Raw genomic sequence first — 24,677 nt, 5'->3', positions numbered from 1 at the left:
ACGTTCTTTGAGCATCATCCACTCCTCACGTTTCTGTATATCGATCCCCCTCTCCTAAAAGGGTCCCTTTCCAGAGTTCCACAGCCAGAGTCCAGACGCGATCAGGCGATCTAGAGTTCTACGGGCGGAGTCAAAGAGCGAGGTATGTAACACGTGGCGATAATGCAAACCGGCGCAAACCGGCGGCATTCTGTGTTTAGCATTGTGCGATTTCATAGTGAGAATGGCGATTTCTTCAGTTCGTTATTGTTTCAATTCAACTGTTTTTTATTCTTATTCTTCCGAGTGCAACATGATTGAAAACGACTGATTCTCTTCTTTTCTTATACATTGAATTTCCATCTTTATTACGACGAAATGTCACTAAAATGTCGACTAACATTCGAAAAAATTCATGCAACGATATGATGTCGATTTATAATTTCTTCGTATGATGCAATTTATCTGTATGTGATTTATCTGCATATGTGCGTGTGCTTCTAGATAGTTGGTCTTCTCTCTTTTTCTCTCCGTGTTGAAGAGGGTTAGCTTGATGATACGCACTTTCATATCTAATTTTTCCATTGCGTTAATTATAATTGCAAATGAATTATTAACAGTCCTTGCAATGTGTACAGGATTGCACTTTTATTGTAATCATATAGCGAAACATTATTGTTCGAAAACACAGCAAGAGTTAGAAACGTATAGTGAATACAAAAAGTAATCGTACAAAGTAGATTATTAAAAAAAAGTCTTATTTTTTTTAGCAAATGAACATTTATTTATTAACAAAGAATAAAATAGGTTGTATGTTTCTCAAAATTATTTTATCTAAAGATATCAAATTTTATTGGACCGTAAAAGTTCAAAAATATCGATGAGAACATGCCGCAACGGTTAAGCTGGATTTTGGATGCTTCTAAGGATTCTATTCATAGTCGGTTCTTATTTCAAGACTGTCTTAAGTAATTTCTTAAGATGCTAAAGCGGCCCTCTGATTGGTTCGTAACTCCTCAAGACTGAACTTAAAAGACGGTCTTGAATATAAGAACTGACTATGAATACCGGCCTATTTATAATTTCGTGTGAATTTATATACTTATGTATGTAGATTCATAAATATAGATTTTTTAAATGCGCGCCGAAATTATTTTTCAGACTTACAACGCAAATTCTAATGAACTACTGTACGAGTGTCTTAAGCCTTTAGACTACCGAGGTAACGGAATGCCAGAGATTCGGGTTTGATTGGTTTGACTCCCGGCCGAGGTAATATTTTTTGCAATATAAATTAAATATTTACAGATTTTTAATATGTTATTCAGAGATTTTAATATATCATTCAATATTATTAAGATCCAAGATGCTATGAGCATCAAAATTATTAGATTGTTAGTCAATTTAGCTCGTGATAATAGTGAGGTACTTTATCAGAGTTTGCGTCGTAAGTCTGAAAAAAAATTTTCAGAAGCATCCACGAAGTTTGACCGTTACGGCATGTTCTCATCGGTATTTAGTTTATCTAAAAAGATGTGTAGTAATAAATGATCTTAATAATATTTAATGTATGTATAATAATTAATGAATAAATTAAAAACAAATATGACAGGTAATGTATAGGTAATAATAATTAAATATTATCTTAATAATAAGAAAAAATAAAACTTGTATTACTTATGCCCATTTCCACTAATGCAGATTAACTTTTAATCTCGGTTCAATTTGCTTTTCACCTTTTTCTAATTCTAAAAATTAGAAAAAAATGAACAATAAGTTAAACCGAGATTAAAGTTAATCTGCATTGGTGGAAACAGGCATTAGACGCACATAAAGTATAATCGAGAAAAATTAACACGATTATTTTCAAAGTGTTTTGTTTATACGTTTAAGACAGAATGTAAGTAATAATTGTTAATCGATATTACTTCAAAATTAATTAAAATAAATATTATATTAAAATAAATATTTATATTTTTTCTACAAAAATAACATTTTTTTATAAAGATTTTTCCTATACAAACATTTTCTGGACTGACTATATATATGTGAATAATGATTCGTTTCGTCCTAAATATAGTGAAGTTCAAAAGATGAGCGTTATGTGTGTTGAACAATTTATCCAAATGCTGTCGGAAGACAATTAAAAGAAAGAGCGCAAAACATTTCTTCAATAAAATCTTTGTTTAGAAATAAAAAAAATATAATAATATATTTGTGTACTTGAGTTCTGCTTTTGATTTAAAAAGTCTTTGATTAAAAAGGCTCTTGAATCTGAAAGCAAGGAAGAGATATATTAACAAGCACGTTAATATATCTTGATAATCTTTCTCGAAATAATTTTTTTTACCAAATGATCGCAAAAAATATCAAAAAGGAGGAATCAAAAATAGGTCACGTATTTGAGATGTCAAAAATGAAAGGTTAATAAATAGATATATTATCACGTTCACTGCACGTGCCATTGTATAAAACCCATCACATAACACTACCGAACTTTAATACACAGAATATATAATACCAGTTTTATTGATTTCCCGTAACTAACAAAGCGCAGCATATTTTGAGAAAAATTTAATTAACAATAAGTGGAAGAATTATAACATTTCTTCTTCATACAATTTGTATCTTTTTTAAAAAACAACAATAATAATAGATCTGGAGGGGCAGTTTTTTTCCAAAAAAAAAAAAAAAAAAATCAACCTTCAAATTAAATTCATTGCTTTCGTGTTTTCGACTGCAGGTGGAGTTAAGTTCACTCTTTATCTTTTTCCGAAAAGGAAATTTTCCAACCTGCAGTTATTAACCAGCAAAACGCCTTACTATTAGCTTAATTATCACATTATTTATAATTAAATATGTCACGGAGATTCAATATGTACTTGTGATGTAATTGATGACCATGTTGTGAGTAGTTGTAATACCAGTTTCTCATTGCCAAGGCCTTCAAATCTAGTAAATCCAATAATAGCTCTATGCTTATGCCCATATTCGATACTAATTTTTTCTCTCCAACGCGTAAAAATACATGAAACCGCGCGTAAAACGTAACTGCATAAGAAAATAAAATTATGTAGATATATTCAAGAGCATAAACACATATATATATATATATATGTATAAATATTTATAAGTTTTATAATACTGAGAACTTTTTGTTTACAGAAGTAATTTCATGTCATCGTAAATAAGTATAATTAAATATGGATTTATTCGTAATTATCGGACTCTTGTTCGTAGTCTATTATTCCATCTATCTCATTTTTCCCTTCTTCTTGGATTGTGATATATTACTTGCTTTTAAGGAGAAATACGGCAAACCCGTGTGTAAGTACTTTTGCCTAATCCTAAAAAATAAAAAAATTTCTTCAGCCAACTTTTTGTCAATCGTAAGTAAAACAATTGCATAAACATACGTTAAGTTTATTTGTTTGCCAATGAAGATTTTCCTCAGATCAGTAAATAACAATTTACATATAAATTTGTTAATGATTAAATAAACATAAAACATCCAATAATATTATCTCTAATAATTGAATCTAATAATTGAGTGATCTTATTTGCTTCCTAATAAATTTTTGTGCATTACTAGAGTGAAGAATTTTCATGTCATTATTTAATCTGATTCTAATTAGAAATATATAACAAATATTAATAATATATAATAAAAATTATTATAATTTATATTATTTTAATGTATAATTTAATTTATCTATTTTTTATTACAAATAATTCTCTTGAAATCTGTCACAAATTATAAATCATTCAAAGAATGAATAAACAAACAAATTTTTGTTATCATAGCCTCGTTGAAAGGCAAGACAGTATGGATAACGGGTGCATCTGCTGGTATTGGAGAACAATTGGCTTATGTGTTAGCCAAAGCAGACTGCAAATTGATCTTGTCTGCTCGGAGAGTAGCTGAATTAGAACGAGTAAAGAAGAAGTGTTTGGAAGGTACAGTTGACCTCTTACAAACTTTTATAAAAGATTTCTCCTCTACTACATATATTAATGATCTTCGTCGATTATTTTAATTAAGTGATATGATCTCTTCAACAGTCCAAAGTAGAATTACGTTAATGTTGTTAATTTACTAATGTAATAATTTTAAGCCGGACTAAAGATTATAAAATATTGTTATCAATTTTTCATAAATATCATAAGTGCCTTTGCAGAGAACAGAAACTTGACCGACAATGATGTGGAAGCTTATTCCATGGATATGCTTGATTTGGACTTACACGAAAAAGCATTCGAACATGTGATCAATAAATTCGGCAAGGTAAATTTATCAATTTAGTTAATTATTATCAATTTTAACATACTATATTTTTGTGTCAATAAAAGTAATTAAGCTTTCAATTAAAATCCTACACTTTCTCAATTTTGACGATTTTTACAGAAAATCTACTTTCAGCGAAATTTCAATAAATTCTCAGAAATTTCACTGAGCTATCACTTTCAGCAAAATTTTAGAAAATATTTTCCACCAAAAAACTCAAGACAATTTTAGAAATTAAAATACTCTTGAAAAGTGTTCCAATTTGTACTAAAATTCTGAAAAAATTCTGAAAAATTTTGAAAAATCATAAAATATTTTGAAAAAAAATTTCATACTAAAGATGTGTTTCTATGTTTCAGTTAGACATACTCGTTAATAATGCCGGCCGTAGTCAAAGAGCAAAATGGGAAAACATCGAGATAGCGGTTGATAAAGAAATGTTCAACTTAAATGTATTCTCCATCATGTCTTTGAGCAGATTAGTAATTAAATACTTTCTAAAAGTAGGCGAAGGTCAAATCGTCACTACCTCGAGTTTAGCAGGAATTTTACCAGTACCGATGTCAGCGACCTATTGCGGCACTAAACATGCCTTACATGTAAATAGTTTCAAGACATCATTTTCTTTTATTGAATAAAATTAGTTGCAACTTTGTAAAATTCTATACTATCGCACATATCAGTGATCACTATATTACATACTTTTATAGGGCTATTTCAGGCCGTTGTTCTTAGAATATCCTGATAAGCACATTAGCGTGACAATGGTTTGTCCAGGTCCAGTGCAGACCGAGTTCCTAGCCAAGAGTTTCACAGAGAAATCTGGCGAGGTAGGTGCCACAAAAATGTTTCTGTGTATTATATATCCAGATGCCGTTTATAGAAAATTTATGACATATGAAATGTGAAAATATTATGTAACAGTATAATAGTGAGATGAAAAGCTATATAAATTGTGTAATACAACTTTATTTACTTTATATTTTTCTAAAACATCTTAATTGTTATAATGATACATATGTATATAAACTCGTTTAGAAATTTTTATTAATTTATTTATTATTAATGATTGAACCATTTGCAAAACGATAAGAAACTTATTTTTTTCAATTTAACCCGCTCTACTTGCTATGAGAAGTGATATTTTATTACCAGACTGTATATCTGTACATAATACTAAACAATTAACAAACAAATATATCACATTACAGTAATATATATGTATTGCCAATTGCTGACAGCACTTTATGATTTTTTAGACTTACGGTGTAACAACGGACGTATCTAGAAGCAAAGTCAGCGCGGAACGTTGTGCAACTTTGATGGGAGTCGCGATTGCAAATGAACTAGACGAAGTGTGGATTGCTACGGCGTCCTCGTTACGAATCGTATACCTGTCTTATTGTTTTCCGAATTTTGCAAAATGGTATATGTTTACATACCGTAGTTCTATCATATATATTAATGCTAATTTCTACCAATGTAGATTAATTTTAATCTCGATTTAATTTACTTTTTATCTTTTTCTAATTCTAAGTTATTAGAAAACATTAAAGAATATATTAAACCGAGATTAAATTTATTCTGCAATATATTATAAATAGAAAAAGTTCGTTTAATTTTTTTCTACGTTCTTAGGTCCATCTTAGATAATCTGTAACTAACAATCCATTACGATAGGATCTTTCAAGATAGAAATGTTTATCAATTTATGAAAAATATTTATAAGAATTAGAATATACATATATACATATCTACAGAGTACACATTTCAATAAAATTGAATTATATTAAAAGCTGCAGATTGTCTAAAATAGGCTTTACATGAGTAATAATAGCTACATCCAGAAAAAGCAATTTTCCAACTATTGTAACATTCTTTAATATGATTGATTCTTGTCTTCTCTTAGTTCCTCATGGACGAAATAAACTAATCATATTAAAAAACCTTACAATAATTGCAAAGCTGCTTTTTCTGCTAAACATAATTATTAAAGTTGAAAAAAAACAAACGAATCTTTTGTTCAATTTCAATATTATCATAATCTGATTGTTCTGTCTTTTTTATAAAGGTTTGTAAAGAATTTAGGTATGAAATACCTGCTAAAACTACGAGATGCTAACGCTTTCAAAAAGGATTAATCATCATGATCATCACTGAATATTCTAAGGTCAATAGCAACTATATTTTTGTCATGTTTTGTTAATATATTTTTCACATAAATGCTTTAAAAAAATTTTTATACGATGTATATATTAAACATAATAAAAGAATAACAAAAATGTAAAAAGATTAATTTATGTCCATTAATTGACGTCGTTTATTTATTACGGATATTTAATCAAAAGTTGTAATTTTTTGGTTGCTTGTAAAAACGGAAATATAAAGAAAAATAAATTATTCCTCTATACAATCAGTTATTATTTCAAAATTACATTTCAAAATTAAAATTAGAAAATGTTAAAAACTTAAAACGTTCAAATTTATTTTCTGGAAAGTTCGTTTTTTAAATTATGTCGCTAATGTGACAAATGAGCGATATTGATCTTTTTAAACAATCTTATTAGTTATTACCCACAAAAGTCTGCTCTTTGATTAAAGAAAAGAATGTACTTTAATATTTTATATTTTTTACATGTACATCTGTATACATTTGTTTTACCACAAATTACTTATCAGATTTATGTCGATTCCGCATATTTCTGCCGTTCTCTTGCCTGTTTCCCTCTCATAATAGCTTCTTTGAATAAAGAGCAATAAAGTTGAATAGCACACAGAGAATCGTCATTTCCAGGCACAGGATACGTTATAAGATTCGGATTGCAATTCGTGTCGACTATGCCAACACTAGGTATGCACATCTTGGCCGCAAATCTCACGGCTTTGTGCTCAGTCAGGACTGTGTCTAGAGTATTGAGAAAAATACACAAATCCGGTAACCGTGTCGTCGCCTTGAACTGATTCCTTGAATTCGGAAACAGCCCTTGTCGCCAAAACCTTGTTTGTGAATACTCCTTACATTCCTTGGCTGTTTTGTCCACTAAATGTGTGACCTGGGGATTGCGTGAAATAAACAGAATTATGCCACCCCGGAAAGCAATGTGAGCGGTAAAGTTTAACGCTTGTCTCAATAACTCAGCGGTTTGATCTAAATCGATTATTAAATGTCTTAGTCTGGAGCCAAATATAAACGTCTCCATATGTTCGTTGAGCGAAGTCTCCTTGTGACCATAATGCACCCTTGCATTATATAGATCCTTTACAGTGAATAGTTTATGCACTTGAAAAAAGTCTGGATGTGTCAGCGGATCCAATGTGGTCTCTGAACTTTCTGGGACATTGGACAGCTCTGTGTGAGACAAAAATATTATAAAATACAACATTAAAATTTATATCCTAGAAAACAACAGATAGATCAAACTTGAAAAATACAAATCAGAATAAAAAGGAAATATTAAAAAAAATAAATATTAAAATTGTTTTATTTTTTTTATTCTTTCCTTTTTATTCATCTTTGAGAATAAAGTGGTCACTTTTCCAATCTTATTTTAGCTCTTAATAATTTTTTATACTTATTCTTTAGAAATGGTAAATAATTATAAATATGAAGAATAAAATATTTAAACTCAATTTATGTATACATGTAATTATGTGTTCTAATTTACCAGATTCTGTGTTCGGTTGAGACTGAGTCGACAGTTGACATTGTCGAAGATGAGTGTTACGGATGATAGGTCGCAAACATTGCCATTCTGTTGAAACTAGAAACAAATTTTGCTGTTAAGAGTTATTGTATTACAAGTATGGTGATATTCTTTTAGAAAAAAATTAAAAGGTTACATTTGGATGAAAGTAATCGTCTCGCAAATATGGACATTGTATATTGATATATAAATATAAGACGACAGAGGTTATGTATCCCTCGGAGCAAGGAAAGGGAAGAACGGTCTATTCTATATTCCTGCACTTTCTGGTGCACACGGTGCAATAAGTTGAAGGTGACAGTGGCCCCCAAAGAGGTTATATAATCTCTTTGGTAGCCCCAACGGGCCCAAAGGTGCCGACAGAGAGTTGCTTGGTTGCGCTCAGTTGTGCTACTATATATTGTGGCCCTGCCGCTGCCGCCCTGCCTCCTTTTTCAACATATTTCCAAGCGGTATGTATCACGCGGAGAATCTGTATTTTTCGTAGTAATCATTAATGACACAAGTATAATGTAATAATTGATTAATTATTGATGATTTTTTAAAATGCTAAAGTGCAATATTTTTAAGTATAAGGTAGGTATAAAAGTGAAAACATTTATGATTGAAGTGACTGGATTAATCATTTGTTGTTTCAGTGAATCGCTGAAGAACTCAAAATGTCTATCCGACCAGTCTATCGACCAAAAATCGTGAAAAAAAGAACGAAGAAATTTATTAGGCATCAGAGTGATAGATATAATAAACTCAAGGTAGGTATCTTTTGTTTTGCCCTTTTTAATCGCGTGAGCATGTTTGTAAAATTAGGTTATGTTGCTTACACTTTGTATATTATAGCATTAATTTCTGCATTTAATTGAGTACTATTTAAAACATTTTAGATACAAAAGCAAACCTTAACTCAACGTTTTTTGACCATTATATCTTGTTTATTATCTAATCTGCGTTTTTTATTCCTTTTTATATCTGAAGAGAGCTTAATCACAAAGTCGAAACATATTACATTGTATACTTTAACGACTTATTATTTTTATTATTATTAAATTAATTACAATGTGTAAGATGTGGTTTGATTGTTTTGTTCTTTGACTCTTGTATACTCTTTATATTATATAATTGTATCTAAAACATTTTACTTATTTACTTAAACTTTTATTCTTCGAGAGAAATTGATCTTTTGGATTAACAAATGATTTTAAAGTTATATAATTTATGTCATATACACTTTGCAGCGCAACTGGCGTAAACCGAAAGGTATTGATAATAGAGTTCGCAGGCGTTTTAAGGGCCAGTACTTAATGCCTAGCATTGGTTATGGTACTAGCAAGAAAACACGTCATATGCTACCAACTGGTTTTCGAAAGGTCCTTGTACATAATGTGAAGGTAAATATCACTTAAAAAAAAACTTAAAAATCAATTAATTGAGATCTTATGTATAAAATGATGCCTCAGTTAATCACTGAAGAACTTTTCTACTTGGTGACACAAGTTGACACAAATGTTTCATTGAATGTCAAGAAAGTTGGAATAATGCTTGTGTCAACTTGTATTATTAAATGGAGAGCATTCAAAATTTAATATCACTTTTCTTTTTTATAATTCATCATTAATTGTCTTTTCTTATTTATCTTATTTATTTATAATATAGGAATACAAATATGAATGTACCTATATTTCTAAACATTTAAATTTTTAATTATTACAATTCAAAATTTGTATTTAACCTTTGATGCAAACATAATAATGTGCATTAAATTTAAAGACGTCTGTTGAAATTGAATAATTCTAAATATAAAGAAATTCGGTCTAAATTAAGTAGTAATAAAATGTTCTCATAAAATAAATTTCAAGTTCACAATGTTAGAACAATATAAAAATAAAAATATATAAAAAGAACATAATGTAAAAAATAATATAATGATATCAATCTAAATATAAACGTTTCGGAACTCACAAGTCTTCTTTCAGCGATTCTTGAAGACGTTACAAAGTCATAGGGATGAATAATCTTGTGGTCTAAGCGACATAGTATGGTACAATTGTTTCAAAGAATTCATTTTCTTCTTTTTATGTGAATTATTTCTAAAGTGAGAAAATTCATTGTCATCAATTTTGATATAAAAGTAGTTAAGAGGTAAAAACAGGATAAGTTATTCAAATGTAAATTGTCAATTATTGTCCATTTTTGTATATTGTTTTGTATTTCCTTTTAAATCATTAAATGGCACTAATATAGACAATATCTATTGAAAAAGCGTCAAACAAATAAATAAACATCGTTTCCGATGCTTTAAGAGTCCGTCTGTCATCATTGTAACACTTGCGCTCAACAGTATAAGACAAATATGTAAAGATGCTCCAGTTTTCACACATTTTATTATAAGTAAGAAATTCAATTTTAATCATCAAATAAATAATTAATTGATGTAATCAAACCAAAAATGGACAATAGGCAATAATTGACAATTTATGTTTAAATAACTTATCCTGTTTTTACCTCTTGACTACTTTTTTTTTAGACCGTAAATTTATTCATTTCTATGACTTTGGAACATTTTCAAGAATCGCTGAAGAAGGGCTTGTGAGTTCCATTTATATTTAGGTCGATATTATTATATTATTTTTTATATTATATTCTTTATATATTTTTATTTTTATGCTGTACTAACATTGTGAACTCAAAATTTATTTTATGAAAACATCTTATTACTGCTCGATTTAGACCGAATTTCTTTATACTTTGCATTACGAAAAACGAACGAAATTTAATTATTCAATTATATTGATGTAATGTACATAAAATTCTAAAATGTAACATACATAATATGATCTATATATCAAGAAAAATAATCAAAGTTTTAAAAAATTGTTTAATATGAATTAGTTATTAAAATGCACTTGAATTTAAAAAACTTGTTTAAACATGGTTCAATAAAATCAGTTCTGAAGGCGTTTTGCACACACAAATTAGAATTATTACTATAGATAAAAACAAATCTGTTATCTAAACCTTCTGCACAGTTGTATATTCTATTTATGCATCTCTTGACAAAAACTGATTCTTTACAGGAACTTGAAGTCTTAATGATGCAAAATCGTAAATTCTGTGCAGAAATTGCACATGCTGTTAGCAGTAAGAAAAGGAAACTCATTGTCGAACGTGCTCAACAACTTTCGATACGTGTAACAAATGCCAGTGCACGCTTACGTTCAGAAGAGAATGAGTAAGCATTACTTTTCGTGTATTTTGGCAATAAAATATTAAAAACACATATCTCTTGTGTCTAATTTTTTATCATCTCTTAATAATATCTTTAATTATTCTATGTGAATGTTCTCGGAATGTATGTACAAGAATATCAGAATTTTTACTCGCACATTGTATACAAAAATAAGTTTTATCATTGCAAAATTTCTTCTAGCGAATATTACTATCATTGATTAACTTACTAATTAATTATTAATTAATCGCGAATAGTTACACATGAGTCTATTTTGTAACTAACGATTGTAACTGCTTAACTTTAACATTATAGTGTCTGGGTATGGATAACCTGTTTAAGCAGTAATGATTAACGAAAAAAAATTCTCTTCAATGAGTTCAATAATCTTTATATTTCTTACGAAGTTATTAATTTCTACATGTTTCCATTATTTTATATTTTTAATCTACATTATCCTGAAAAATTAGTTTTACATATCCTGACGTTCCCTCGAGCGGTACCGCGCAGGGCTGCGTTCAGGAACATCACCCGAGTGCTCCCATGTATCGTCTTATCCTTGTTTAACATGGTTCGACAACAAGGATAAAATGATATACGGGAGCAATCGCGTGATGTTTTTGAATGCAACCCAGAAGGGACAGATATAGCCGTTTGTGCCATGTGGAATGGCTACTTTTTTCTAATATCTACAAAAGAAAAGAACAAACGATAAATAAGGAAAATGGGGAAAAATGAATACATATAACTTATAGACTGTAAGTACATATTCTGTTTTTGCGCTTTCATGTTTTTTTAAAGTAATTCAAAATTGCATCTGATTGTTTCTTAATTGATGCTAGACAAGGAAATCATTACAATCTTGACGCAAATATCAGTGGCAAAACGAGAAGCAGAAATTAAACTGGACGAGACTGATTTTTATAAAAAGAAAATGATCAATAAGCAAAAGAAGTTAATCTTAGAAGAATTGGGAGGAGGTCAATTGCTGGATGAGATAGGTATCGTTAAAGAGGAGAGGGAAAAACGTAGAATGAAAAGGAAAAGAAAATTGGAATCTCTTGAAAATAAAACAACTATATAAACACACCAATGTACGATAAACAATTAAGTTATATAACTCCTGATACAATAATACAAATAGTTATTAATACAAATATTGTTATTTTTTTATTGTATTGCACCCAAGACATTATAATTTGTATTTAAATAATAAAAACGATCTATACGTGTATAATTACTTTAAAGATAAAATGTATAAAAATATGACTAAGATATTTTTATCGACACAAAATGTTTTCAAAGACATATTTTTTTAACGGTAAATCAATATTAAAATATGTTTTCAAACACAGTTTTCGCCAAACTTGATGATGATTGTAAAATTTTATACAATCACCTTTTAAGTTTAAATATATACGAAAAATTCGGAAAATACTATTATAGTGTACGTAACGTATACTATAGTATTTCCCTAGACTTTCGTATACGTTTCTTTTCAAGAATAAAGCCTCTGATTACACAACTGTATAAGAGCTTAGGAGAGCATATCCAATCAGAATACATATCAGATTGCCAATCAGAAACTCTTCTCTTTATATATAGGACTCTAGTGTACACTTTTAGAACTCAAAGTGAGATAGGTATATGCAATTTGTCGAAAGCGAGAAAGAGAGTTCTAGTTCAGTTTAGTGCAGGAATATAAAACACAGACCAAGGTTGAACCTCGGTTAAAAGTTAGAATTGTGAAATTAGGCCTAAAAGTCTCTCATGTTTTCTCTCAGGCCGGTGTCCCACGGAGCGGAAATCTGTACCGGAACGGAACAGCGAGATCAGTCAATCGCAGAAAACAGATTAATTATTGCAGAGTTGTGGAAGTTGTGATTAGTCTCGCTGTTCCTCTGTAGATTTTCGCTCCATGAGACGATGAGACACCAGATGCAGGTTTCTCTCTGGTGAAACACAGTCTATCAGCAGAATCTAGTAACTTTCTTCCTTGTCCTCGTTGGCGGCACTGGCCGCCAATTCTCGGGTGGCATATATCTTTACGGCGCACGTCGACGATCCGTCGTTTTCGCGATCCTTAACCGGACGATCTGCGTGTCGTTGATCCGTTTGCGTACGGCCGACGACAGGGTGGTGGATTTCGCGAGAGGTACGTCCAAAATACGATTCGTACCGTGCGTCGTGGCTGTGTGGTTCTTTCCTCCGTGTGGAAAATCTATTCTTTCGTCGTATGTCTTTTGTTGCCGTCACCGCTTTCCCGTCCGGGGCACTTCCATATCCGGAATTCCGGCGAGAGTTTCCTAGCCGCGCGCGTCAAATGCGATTACTTTTGCGCGCGCGCGCTCTCTATACTGCGTATACGTATATGTGTGTGATTGTATGTGCCGCGCGCGCGCGCGACGTACACAAAGCGCTAGAAATAATTTCTCCATTTCTGATGTACTAATAGATCCGTTTGCCTACTTATACTGTCTGCACTCTCTATCTCTGTATCTTTCTCTTCCAATGAGATATAATAATAGCTTTTCATTTACACCAAACTATTATTATTTATAAAGTGATAATTATGTTAATGCACGTCCCTTTTCATTCTGACAAGTAAAATTCAACAGAGTTTTTACCTGTAATTTGCACAAATTCGCTTTATCAAGCAAAGCTTAGTGATTCATATTAAAAATGAGGTTATAAACCTGTGTTGTTATATGATAACATTGTCACCAAAGTAAGAAAGTAATAACTTCATTGCTTAGTACAAAATACTCACATAACTTTAGAATCATTTTATGTCTATTTTAAATTTATAAAATATTTAAGTCTATTTCTAACTAATATAGATTAACTTTAATCTTGGTTTAATGTATTTTTTATTCTTTTCTAATTCTTAGAACCAGAAAGTTAGTTAAATCAAGGTGATTAAAGTTAATCTATATTGATAGAAGTAGGCATAATGTTAACTTTTAATCTTGGTTTAATTTACTTTATCAATTAAAACAGGAGAAGAAAGACTAGGGATTGTAACCATAATAAGTTAAATTTATATTAAAATAAATATATTTAATACGTTGTTATTATAAAATGTAAAGTTCACAAATTGAAAAACATTAGTAATATTAGTATAAAGATGAAAAACGTATGTTACGACTAATTTTTGACCATCATTAGTGCATATTTCTGGTTGCAGTAAATATTTAAATTACATTAATAGTTCTTATTCTTAAAAATAAAAAGTGATAAAAAGTAAGTTAAACCATAATTAATGTTAACTTACATTGATAGATGTAAGATAGAAGAAATGGCAATCAAGCTCCATCTAGAAAAAAAATATAACCAAAATACGTTCCCCTCGAAACTGTTCCACTTTTATTTCAAACATTTTTTTATATCATTAAAAATAAGCGAGATATTTCAGATGATCAATTTAAGTGGATCTCTCCGTAGGTGTGAATTTACTTTATCCTGAATGTAGAAGGTGCAATAAAAGTGCAACCAGAATCGTCGACTTCAATATCATTGTTCGTATCTTCGTCCTCGTTCATCTTGTCTTCTCCCACTCTGTCATGTCATCTCTTTCTCTTGCTTTATTGTCGCTCGCTTTTTTCCTCTTCCCCTCATCACGTCTCTTTTCATACTATAACGTAACACAGATGTTTTTCTTGCATAGGAAAATATTTACAGAGTCCCCATAAACAGAGCTGGGCATGTATGTTTTTATTTAAAACACAGCTTTTGCAATAAAAGTGTATTTTATATTTTGTATTTCAGCAGAACATGAAAGTATTACGTATTTTGTATTTAAAATTGAAAGTTTCATGTATTTCGTAATTTAAATCATAAAATTAATTATTAATATTTGTATTTGAGATACAAGATATTTTAAATCTTTCACTATTAATACTGAAATACAAAATATAAAACACTTATTTATTCATAAATTATAAGAATATACGAAATACATGAAATGTACAATTGTCTTACATATATCATTTTTAAAATAAAAGTATCTCAAATATGTATACATGCCCAGCCTTGCCCACAAATCAACCTGTCGTTGCATTGTGGATTTCTAATCTCTTTCTCTTCCTGTTCCCCCTCTCCCTTTTTTTCATCCATTCTAGGAATTGCGAGGCACAAAAACGTATCTTGATAATCTTCAAATATCATATTACACGATAAGAATTGAAGTTGAAATATAACCAGAGTCGAGTTTGAGTTTTCGGCGAATTAATGTTTAACGAGAATAGAGACTAACACAGTTAAAAAATTTGTATCAAATTTTATTGCGTGTCTCAAATGATCTCTCTATTCAAATTTTTATATTAATTAAATGCGAGATGAATATATTAGAAAACATTAAGAATTTAAAAAAATAATACTTACATGAAGAATATGTATAAAAAAAGAATTAAAAATAAGAATGTAAAGAATTAATACAAAAATTGTGTGTTTCTAATGTAATTTATCAGCAAACTGTGAAATTATATTTTTTCAGAGAGAATAAAATTATTATTTATAATTTAATTAACACAAATATTTTATTCATTTATCTCAGAATTTACGTTTTAAAACACATTATTCTTATGTTATTTGTTTACATGTGAATTATGTTATTTTGATGTTAAAAGAAATGTTTAGTATCAATTTAACACGAAATATTTAAATAATATAATTACATTATATATTAAATTTGTACTTCAATATGTTAAAAATTTAATAGGTACACATAATTTTAATAAGAATTTTAACAAGGAATTGACGAACAATATTTTCTCTTTATAATAAATCTTTTATGAATTATATTTATTTCTGCGTCTCGACAATCGTGTTTGACTCGTATTTGCCGTTATACTTATTTGTTTATAATAAGCGTTTATATGTTAAATGATTAATGCTTATTTTGTCTGTAAAGAAGTTTTAATTTCGATTCAACTTTACTCTTTATCTTTTTTAATTTATATAATTAGGAAAAAATGAAGATTAAGTTGAATCGAGATTAAAGTTAATCTATTGTACATTAATAGAAATGAGCATAAGTCTAGTATTAAATACAATGTTTAATAGTATTGTATTAAATAGTAGATAATGTATCAATCTTGATTAACATGTGTATGTACTATAATTTTATTAACAATTTAAAATGTTAAAATTATAATTAAGGCTCAGATTTATGAAGTGTTTTAATTTATATAGAAAATCTGAGAAATTTTCGAAAAATGATAAAATTATTCATAAATTCTGAAAAATATATACGAAATTATAACAAAAACTAAAGATATTGTGGGTTTTGTTCTTAATAATTTCTCTTAGCTGTCCGGGATATACATATATACTATATTATTTTCCATAATTATGTACGTAGACGTATAATTTTTTTAATGGATAGAGGAACGATTTGCCTGGATTTTTGTAGCTCGATTAGCGCGACAAACGTAGCCATTATACGGTGTATGTCGCGCGGATGAAGTATATTTTTGGAGGACGAGGGTGGCAAGGGCGAAGAATTTGGGATTCTACCACCGTTCCCTCAAGCCAGCTCTCTGTTTTGCTACGCGATTCGTCCTCTATGCGACAACAAGGAAAGGCCGCTGTGGACGTCGCAAATTCAATTATTTTTGTCATCGCGAAACGATCCAAGCAAGATAACAATGATTCACCACCGTCAGCCTTTGCGTTTCGAAAGGGAAACTTTTAACATTACGAAAGAATCCAAATTTGGAGCAAACCGAGTGACATTGCGGGTATTGCTTAATGAATTGTTTCAAACGGGAGAAGTGAATTTTATTGGAAGACATTATAAGCGCAAAACTTTGGCTTCTTCAGTATGAAACTTTCATTCAATTTTTGTATACTTTCTTCCTAGAATAAGTGTTTCTATGTCAAATAATTAGCGCTAGTATAGAGTATAATATTTTTAATAGTAATGTATCAAATAATATAATTTAATATGTATACTCCAAGCCAAAAATTTGGAAATACTTTGACATTTTTGGAATTATTTATAACAATGTGTCTTTTTAACAATAATTTAAATCCAATAACTGTTATTTTTATTATTGTTAAATTTTGTTAAAAACACGTTATGGATTTTTGAATAAGTAAAACATTAATAGCTCAAGTAATATAAATTAAATAAAAGTATATTGAGAAAAGGCTACGCGCGAGGGGTATGAGCCAGGTAAATTTTAATACTTAAAACAAAAGATTTATTGTTTGCAAATAATAGTTAAGATGAAAATATAAACAACAGATGTTTTGACTCCGATCGGGTCATTATCAACATGTTAAGTATATAAAACGGTTAAACGGATAAAATAATAAAAAGATTATACATAAAAAAAATCAATCGGGAGTCGAAACGTCTATTGTTTATAGTTTCACCTTAACTGTTATTTACAATAATCCTTTATTTTAAGTATTAAAATTAAAAAAACAAATCTTTTATTTTATATAAGAAAGTATTAAAATTTATTGGCTCGTAGCCCTTCTCAACATACTTTTACTTAAATTAATAAAATATCTCAAAAAATCAGTTTTTCAAAAAGTGTTCCGAACTTTTGATCTGGAATATACATGCTATAATTTTACAATTTAAAACGTTAAAATTATGTATAAATAAATTTTTTGTATGATTTACAACACAATGTATTTACAAGGCAATAGGATATAATTTACAAACAACTGAAATAAACTTATCAACAAATTTTGCAATTAACTTTGTTATAAGTAATATATTCCAATTGCTTGTGAATTATATCTTATCGTTTTATGGTTATATTAATTGTTCACGCACTAACAACTGCGGAAGCTGATATAAACAATTTAATTACATTTGTTTTATTTTTGGAGTCACAAAACTATTTCTATTTAAGTCTTCTTGTAGACATTCAATTTTTTAATGTACTATCTTTGTTGCAGGGTCACAATGGCTACCGCACAATTGAACAGAGCCAGAACCGTAAAGAAGCTCGAAAAACCACGGCCGCTTAAGCTTAACCAGCGCAACTCGACCGTCGATGGGCGGATCACGACTGGTAAATTCACATTTATTCTTCCCTGAGCAAAACTGTTGCAGTCTCTTATACTGGATGTTCCATTTTTAATAACGCATTAAGATTTTTCGAAAACTATGATAGATACGGAAAAATGTTTCAAACAAAAGTTGTATGAGGGAAACGTAAGGAAGTATTATTGATTTAACTTTGAAAGAGTTTTTATTTTAAAAAATCGATGTGAACTGGCCCTGACCTTGGCAACGCCATCCAAGATTAAATCAATAATATTTTCTTGCGTCTCTCTCATACAACTTTTGAAACATTTTTCTATATCTTACTATTATAATTTTCGAGAAATCTTAGTGCATTATTTAAAATGGCACACCCTGCATAAAAGTGTAATCATTTTCTTATAAAACATCTTATATATTGATAGGCGTTTATTTTTTCCTGTATTAGATTGGTGACTCTCTCTGTAAACTCTTTGCTTTTTCTAACTTTTCAGTAGAGGATATAGTGTCCTTAATCGACAATGTTGCAATGCAACTGACCAATGGCTTCCATGACCGAACGCTGCAAATAAATGTGATTTCTATGTGTAGTCATCTAAAACTCTATGCCAATCAATTAGAAGCTATTTACAAAGGTAAAGGATCCCTTGAGCTCGAAATGTATCTTGAAAAGCTAGGCTAATTTAGTAGTATAGACAAATAGTAGTTCTTTCTTGCTTTTTTTACGATAGATTTTTCCTTGTAGTTTGCAATTTGATGATAGTTTTAAATAGCAGATTTTGCAAGTAATTATTTTTTTATTCTAGATCAGCTGGACCGGGCCTTTGTGGCGATCAGAAATGGAAGCCAGGACGACAGATTAGATCTGACGACCAGGGTTCATCTGTTGGAACTCATTGAGCTGCGAGCGAAACAATGGCGTCACACCGATTCGATGGACGTATACTATATGCAGAAGTTGTCGCATTTAGACAATGTTGGTAAAACCCATATTTTATTCACAGCTTTTTTATACTTGTGTAACTTTTAAATTACATTTGAAACATATGAAAACGGAAACAAGAGTAATGATCATACTTGGTGAAAATAAAAGCTTTTAATTCAATTTTTTTATATTATTTAAGTAAATTAGGAACATACTTTTATTCCTCTATAATCAGTTATTATATCAAAATTGCATTTTAAAATCAATATTAAAAAATTTTAATGAATCAAAATATTTAAACTTATTTTCTGGATTTTGAATCTATATCAAAATATTTACAAAAAATCGTGTGTTCAATATTTTTTTATTTAATATTTAATTAAATAATTTTAATATTTAATATTAGATTAAATAATTTTATTTTATATTCTAACAGACTGAAGCGGTACCCGATACATCTACGAACTCTCTATCATCCCCGTTATTAACTTCACCCACCTCGGCACCTATTCTGGGGCCTGGAGAAGTGATCAAGAATAGCGGAAAATTCGCGAAGCCTACGCGCATACCAGGAAAAAATTATTGCAAAGACGAAGTCGTCATTCGCAACAGCGACTCGGGCAAAGGTAATTACATTGCTCTTATTCTTGTTAAATAAAATTTCTGTTGAATTAAATAGGTATATTCGATTTTTACACGGATTAAAATGCAGTTTGTACAATTTTGACAATCTTCGTTATATTATTTTATAAATTGTTTATAATATTTTTAGTATGTTGCGATGTGATTGGTTAGGGATTTGTATGTGAGATGTGCAAACATTGATCTCATTTTTATGTGAAGTGTTACTTTACATAAATCGGTTGTATCAAATTTTAATTTTTCAATTACATTGGGCGTTCTGTTGTTAAATAATTTACACGAAAATACAGTGATGGGAATAAAAGGGCGGCGGGTTCACATGATAGAAGAGCTCAGCCAGACGATCATCTCCTTCCAGCGAGGTAAAAAGCAATAAATGATCCGCCATGGCTTGTTATAGCATTTTGTGCTCATGCATCGCAAAAATAGTATTAATCGGTCGAACGAGGCTCTCTCTTATGTCACAAAAACACCTCTCTAATCTTCTCTCACATCATTGAGCATTAAGTTTGACGAGGCAAACTTGTATTCGCTATTGTTTTTAAAATACATTTACATACATAAAAATATATTTATGTCTATAATAAAAAATTGCAGTCAGTATTTTTTTATCAGGTCACTCTTTGCATGATAAAGCTGTTTTATCTAACCATCGTCAAGCTACTATTGAGTTAGTGTTTTAGTTTTTGCAACATGATCTACTAATCGAGAAGTGCAAGGCACGTCAGCTTTCTTTCACGTGATGATGGAGAAATCATGTTACATTTTGCAATAAAATTAACTTGTTTTCGTTTTTTTTTGTTCTGTTAAAGTCATATAGATGAAACGAAATATTATATTTTTTCTCTAATGCATAATATGTATAATTCATATCAACCGTTGTAGAATGTGTCTTTTTAACAGTTTGATGAGTGAAACATAAATGTTGTGCTCGCAGTTTTAAGGATGTATTTTTTAACAAAATGAAAAAATTGTTTAAATAATTACACATTTGTCTATATTGTATTTGAAATTAATAAGTTGGATGACGATTTAAAATCGTAAAAACGGATTAAAAGCTATTTCAATAAGAAGTAGACATGTTTTTAAAAAATAATTAAGATAAAAAATGAGGAAATTTTTATTTAAACTATAAAATTTTGTTGTTAAACATTGATTTTATTGTACTGTTTTATATGTATATAACATTCATTAAAATATAGTGAAACTAAATTTTCAATTTTTGTCACTTTTGGAGAGACTAGTATACCTGTGATCTGATACACCTTAAGGTCCGAGTAGAAAGATATTATATTATCAATTTATTAATGCCAGGTCGACAGATGGATTGTATATCTCGAGTCCCACATGAATGAGGAAGGCATTTAATTAATACTTTAACGTATTTGTTAATATCACCTAACTTAAACGTGCAAGATAATTTTTTGATCTGACATTTAAATATGACTTTACACACGCTCAAGTATTTTAAATAATTAAATACGTTATTTATACCGTACTTACTTTGCTTTGGCGATATCTTAACAAAATTTAATATCATATTGTTTAACATATTAACTGTGTCATTGGACTTGTGTAAAAGATGTTAACGATAACTACCACATAATTCTTTTTTTTAAACGGATACAATATTGACAAGACTGCGCCGCTGATATACTGTATCTTGGTTTGTAGTAAACCCTGGAGCTAAAGAACGACTTGTCCAAATCACAGGAACGTCCGAGGACAAGATTCAGTATGTCTAAATAATGTATTTATAATAAAGTAGAAGTTTTTACTAATAGAAGTTAAATAATAAATGTATTTATACCTAGATCTATTTCATTAACAGCATATTTAACGAGTCACGTATGTGCAGCTTTTAATATCACTTTCTTTTGTCTTTCTCTTTCTCTCAGTTATGCGAAGGACTTAATCAAAGATACGATACAACGAAATGCATCGCCAGTGAGACTGGAGCAGAGTACTGGCGGCGAGAAGGGGGCCATGGGAGGTTCCAGCTCTTCACTCAACAGTAGCGCGTCGGACGAGAGCAACCGGCTGCAACAACAGAGTCAACAGCACAATTCCCGTTTGCGTTCATCCCTCTTGCATAGTCTCTCCACCAACGACGCCAGCATAGGCGAATACAAGTACACCGTTACCGTCGGCAACCAGTCTCTGAAAATTACAGGCTGTAATCTCGACCTCGTCAGGGTAATGACAAAATCGCCTATGTCGTTATTTAGCTAATTTTATTAAATTGAATGAAAAATCAAGCTTTTAGATATCTAGATTTGATGTCTATTTAAATTTTAATATCTAACTAACAAGGAAAAGCACCAAGTCTTTTTAATGGCCTTTTAATAAGTTGTTTTGTAGATAAAAATAAGAGATAATTTTTTGTGCCTTATCGCATTTTTAAGAGGTGAAAACTTCAGGAAGAATCAGTTTTTTTTAAGCGAATATTTTAAAAAAAATATTTGAACCAAATGTTGAATGGTTTTAAGAGTATTTATAATTATAATTAAAAGGAGAGGAGTTATTTTAATTTTAATCTTATAAATAAAATTCATTTAAATAAACTTTTTAAAATTATTATTATAAAGTACTCTTAAAACCCCCATTCAACGATTCAACTTTTTATTTCAATTTTTTCTATCTCATTTTTTATGATATTCACTTAAAAAAAAATCAGGTTTTTTTCTAAGGAGTATTTTATGAGATCTTATAATTAATAAATTTATGTTTGTATTAATTTAATTTTATTGTTATACATTTGTATTAAAGATTTAAATTTTATACTATACGAAACTAATTGTATTGACTCTTATATATCCTTTATCTTGTCTTTTATTTTATTTATTTATATTTATATTACTAATATATTTATACAGTTTATTTTGTTTTTAATTGTGCACAATTTATTTGCATGTATATGGTTATCAATTAATGAGACAAAAGGAGAGTTTCAGTGTATTTTATTTTGAAACATATTTCCTTATTAATATACTCTGTAAAAATTTTTATTATGTATTTTCTCGCTTTGACATCACAATTTGAAATAACAATACACAGGAGTCGTCTTAATCAATATATAATTTTATCTCTATATGCTATTTATTGCATGTATTCTGTCTGCTTTTATTTGTGTGTAATTTCTATGAACTAATGACTTGTAGACGGCCAAACTGGTGCTGGACGAACATTTCTTGGGCGATTCCGAGAATTTCACTAGCGGGATAGAATACTTCAATTACGAAGACGAGCCCACCTTCACCGTAGCTACCACCCCCACTTTCAACTTTCCCCGCACGCCGTTGTCATCGTTGGACAATGTGAACGCTCCTGTTTCTCTAGGTCGAGAGTTAAGTGTGGATAGCGCCGCGACCTCTTCGGAGAGCGAAGAAACTTACAAGCCTCGTCCGATCTCTGAGGAGCTAGGCTCGACTCAACAAGGTACTCAAATATAAAACTGCAAAGTAACATCGTTTATATTAAACATTAGAATATAATTATGAATGAATAGTTTATCGCAGACAGCTAAGAAATAAAACAATTTAAAAATCTAAGGCTCAAGGTATTCAAATATAAAAGTGAAAAGTAACATTATTATAGAAGATAATCATGAATGGATAATTTGTCGTAATGATAAAAACTAGATAATCGCATTTATTCTTACATTATTCTTAATTTTGTTGAAATAAAATTGATCGAATTGGTTTTAGAACATAAACTCGGCCAGATAATGTAAATTAATTCTAATTATAATGAAGTAATAAATTTTAGTCAACGCCTTCCAACTCGGTTCGTTTTATTTACTTAGTTCCAGAAGCGAGAGAACTTACGTACGAGTTTCTGCTGCTGTGCGCGGCGGGCCCGTATGCGAAGCGGCCCCCCGCCGATTGGGTGCGCATACAGAAGGAATGTCCCAATATAGTTCGTAAGGTACCGCTGTGTGACAGGAACGCCAATCATATACCGTGCAAAACCTTCCGCGTTACTCTTCCCTGCAACGCCGCAGTTTAATATTCTTGTATACAACACGCATCATAATATTCATATGCATTAACGTCTCACTGAGAGTAAAGTCTGCGTTTCCGAGGATGCAGTGTGTAACGAATGTGATTATTGCGGTATTTCCTAACCGCATGCATTCATAGGAGAGAAATGAAGATGAGAATCTCTATTTAAGAAATGGTCGAAGTTAGGTCTCTACATTTACCTTCTTGAAAAAGAAGAAAGATCTGAAGGTCTTTAGGAAGTAGGCAGAGGTCGAACTGTAATAATTAGTTGAAGGGAGAGTTTAATGGAAATTATCATGAAATCTCGATATGATTTCGCGAATTAAAAGACTTTAGAAGCACTTTCACAATATGTGTGACATTGTGATTAGATATTAGAGCTTTTGCAATAATAGAGGGGAGACGACAAATTTCTAAAAGTTACTCAAGACCGAAGAGATGTACACGAGTTTCACGATATGTGATACATACGTTTTTTTTTTACGTAGTTTACATGTTTACGATTAGTTTCCCAAAAAGACTTTTGCGTGTTGAACTTGCACAACTAATTGACTGATTGGATTTGTACAAATCATCACAAAATATAATTAAAAACATTTTGTGTTTAATTCGAGAAATTAATTAAGATTCAATTAGTTTGTTACATGCAACAGTGTGAAACAGTTATGAGTCTCCAGTATTTCACGTACAAAGTTTTATATGTTATTCTTTGTATTGAAATTCGAAAATCTACGTTCCTATATTTCGAATCTAGAGATATATACTATGATATGTTTTTAAACTTTTTTCTATTGTTATATTGTGTTGCTTGTTCATATTTTCATTATTATAAGATTTTATTTTATATATTTTTTGTTCTCTCTCTCTCTCTCTCTCTCTCTCTCTCTCTCTCTCTCTCTCTCTCTCTCT

The 24,677-nt window shown here is 30.0% G+C and overlaps 4 protein-coding genes across 8 annotated transcripts in view; 3 read left to right on the top strand and 1 right to left on the bottom strand.

The window, feature by feature from the left end:
- The first annotated feature begins 83 nt into the window (after positions 1-83).
- On the top strand, positions 84-6,440 carry LOC108771923 (dehydrogenase/reductase SDR family member 7). Its single transcript, XM_018537340.1, has 9 exons — positions 84-142; positions 1,141-1,251; positions 3,145-3,306; positions 3,784-3,936; positions 4,158-4,264; positions 4,624-4,863; positions 4,975-5,094; positions 5,524-5,690; positions 6,336-6,440. The coding sequence occupies exons 3-9, from the start codon at positions 3,183-3,185 to the stop codon at positions 6,403-6,405; spliced, it is 981 nt and encodes a 326-aa protein (XP_018392842.1). The 5' UTR covers positions 84-142; positions 1,141-1,251; positions 3,145-3,182; the 3' UTR covers positions 6,406-6,440.
- A 470-nt stretch (positions 6,441-6,910) lies between these two features.
- Positions 6,911-8,239, bottom strand: mRpS2 (mitochondrial ribosomal protein S2). The gene is made up of 3 exons (XM_018537313.1): positions 8,105-8,239; positions 7,930-8,025; positions 6,911-7,613 (listed from the first exon to the last, which is right to left on the bottom strand). Exons 1-3 carry the CDS (start codon positions 8,139-8,141, stop codon positions 6,946-6,948), a joined length of 801 nt encoding a protein of 266 aa, XP_018392815.1. The 5' UTR covers positions 8,142-8,239; the 3' UTR covers positions 6,911-6,945.
- An 82-nt stretch (positions 8,240-8,321) lies between these two features.
- LOC108771908 (60S ribosomal protein L32) lies at positions 8,322-11,242 on the top strand. Of its 2 annotated transcripts, none has more exons than XM_018537314.1 (4): positions 8,322-8,420; positions 8,607-8,720; positions 9,201-9,353; positions 11,040-11,242. In XM_018537314.1, the coding sequence occupies exons 2-4, from the start codon at positions 8,628-8,630 to the stop codon at positions 11,196-11,198; spliced, it is 405 nt and encodes a 134-aa protein (XP_018392816.1). In that variant the 5' UTR covers positions 8,322-8,420; positions 8,607-8,627; the 3' UTR covers positions 11,199-11,242. The 2 variants fall into 2 exon arrangements, with proteins under 2 accessions (XP_018392816.1, XP_018392817.1); XM_018537315.1 differs by lacking the exon at positions 8,322-8,420 and adding an exon at positions 8,427-8,544.
- A 1,989-nt stretch (positions 11,243-13,231) lies between these two features.
- The window catches only part of mxt (Eukaryotic translation initiation factor mextil), a 13,711-nt gene continuing 2,265 nt past the window's right edge, over positions 13,232-24,677 (top strand). Inside the window, exons 1-10 of one of the 4 annotated variants that reach the window (XM_018537398.1) lie at positions 13,232-13,346; positions 18,110-18,225; positions 18,692-18,832; positions 19,004-19,173; positions 19,559-19,748; positions 20,055-20,126; positions 21,439-21,499; positions 21,663-21,960; positions 22,926-23,202; positions 23,570-23,691. In XM_018537398.1, coding sequence (XP_018392900.1) covers positions 18,117-18,225; positions 18,692-18,832; positions 19,004-19,173; positions 19,559-19,748; positions 20,055-20,126; positions 21,439-21,499; positions 21,663-21,960; positions 22,926-23,202; positions 23,570-23,691 — 1,440 coding nt within the window. In that variant the 5' untranslated portion in view covers positions 13,232-13,346; positions 18,110-18,116. Of the gene's footprint in view, positions 13,347-13,862; positions 13,920-18,109; positions 18,226-18,691; positions 18,833-19,003; positions 19,174-19,558; positions 19,749-20,054; positions 20,127-21,438; positions 21,500-21,662; positions 21,961-22,925; positions 23,203-23,569; positions 23,692-24,677 lie in introns of those variants that run through there. The other 3 variants (XM_018537399.1, XM_018537397.1, XM_018537400.1) reach the window with 3 other exon arrangements.

The sequence above is a fragment of the Cyphomyrmex costatus genome, unplaced genomic scaffold, assembly GCF_001594065.2.
Source record: "Cyphomyrmex costatus isolate MS0001 unplaced genomic scaffold, Ccosl1.0 scaffold17, whole genome shotgun sequence".
In the NCBI taxonomy this organism is placed as follows: Eukaryota; Metazoa; Arthropoda; class Insecta; order Hymenoptera; family Formicidae; genus Cyphomyrmex; species Cyphomyrmex costatus.
The sequence above is the reverse complement of the archived record's forward strand: the minus strand, read 5'-3'. Positions and strand labels throughout refer to the sequence as shown.

Excerpts from the sequence above, each read along its gene's own strand:
- LOC108771923 (XM_018537340.1), top strand. The coding sequence starts at position 3,183 with ATGGATTTATTCGTAATTATCGGACTCTTGTTCGTAGTCTATTATTCC. Across the intron at positions 5,095-5,523 it reads TCACAGAGAAATCTGGCGAG|ACTTACGGTGTAACAACGGA; the intron begins GTAGGTGCCACA and ends ATGATTTTTTAG. Across the intron at positions 5,691-6,335 it reads TTTCCGAATTTTGCAAAATG|GTTTGTAAAGAATTTAGGTA; the intron begins GTATATGTTTAC and ends TTTTTTATAAAG.
- mRpS2 (XM_018537313.1), bottom strand. The coding sequence starts at position 8,141 with ATGTCCATATTTGCGAGACGATTACTTTCATCCAAAT. Across the intron at positions 8,026-8,104 it reads ACGATTACTTTCATCCAAAT|TTTCAACAGAATGGCAATGT; the intron begins GTAACCTTTTAA and ends ATTTGTTTCTAG. Across the intron at positions 7,614-7,929 it reads TCAACCGAACACAGAATCTG|AGCTGTCCAATGTCCCAGAA; the intron begins GTAAATTAGAAC and ends TGTCTCACACAG.
- LOC108771908 (XM_018537314.1), top strand. The coding sequence starts at position 8,628 with ATGTCTATCCGACCAGTCTATCGACCAAAAATCGTGAAAAAAAGAACG. Across the intron at positions 8,721-9,200 it reads ATAGATATAATAAACTCAAG|CGCAACTGGCGTAAACCGAA; the intron begins GTAGGTATCTTT and ends TACACTTTGCAG. Across the intron at positions 9,354-11,039 it reads TCCTTGTACATAATGTGAAG|GAACTTGAAGTCTTAATGAT; the intron begins GTAAATATCACT and ends GATTCTTTACAG.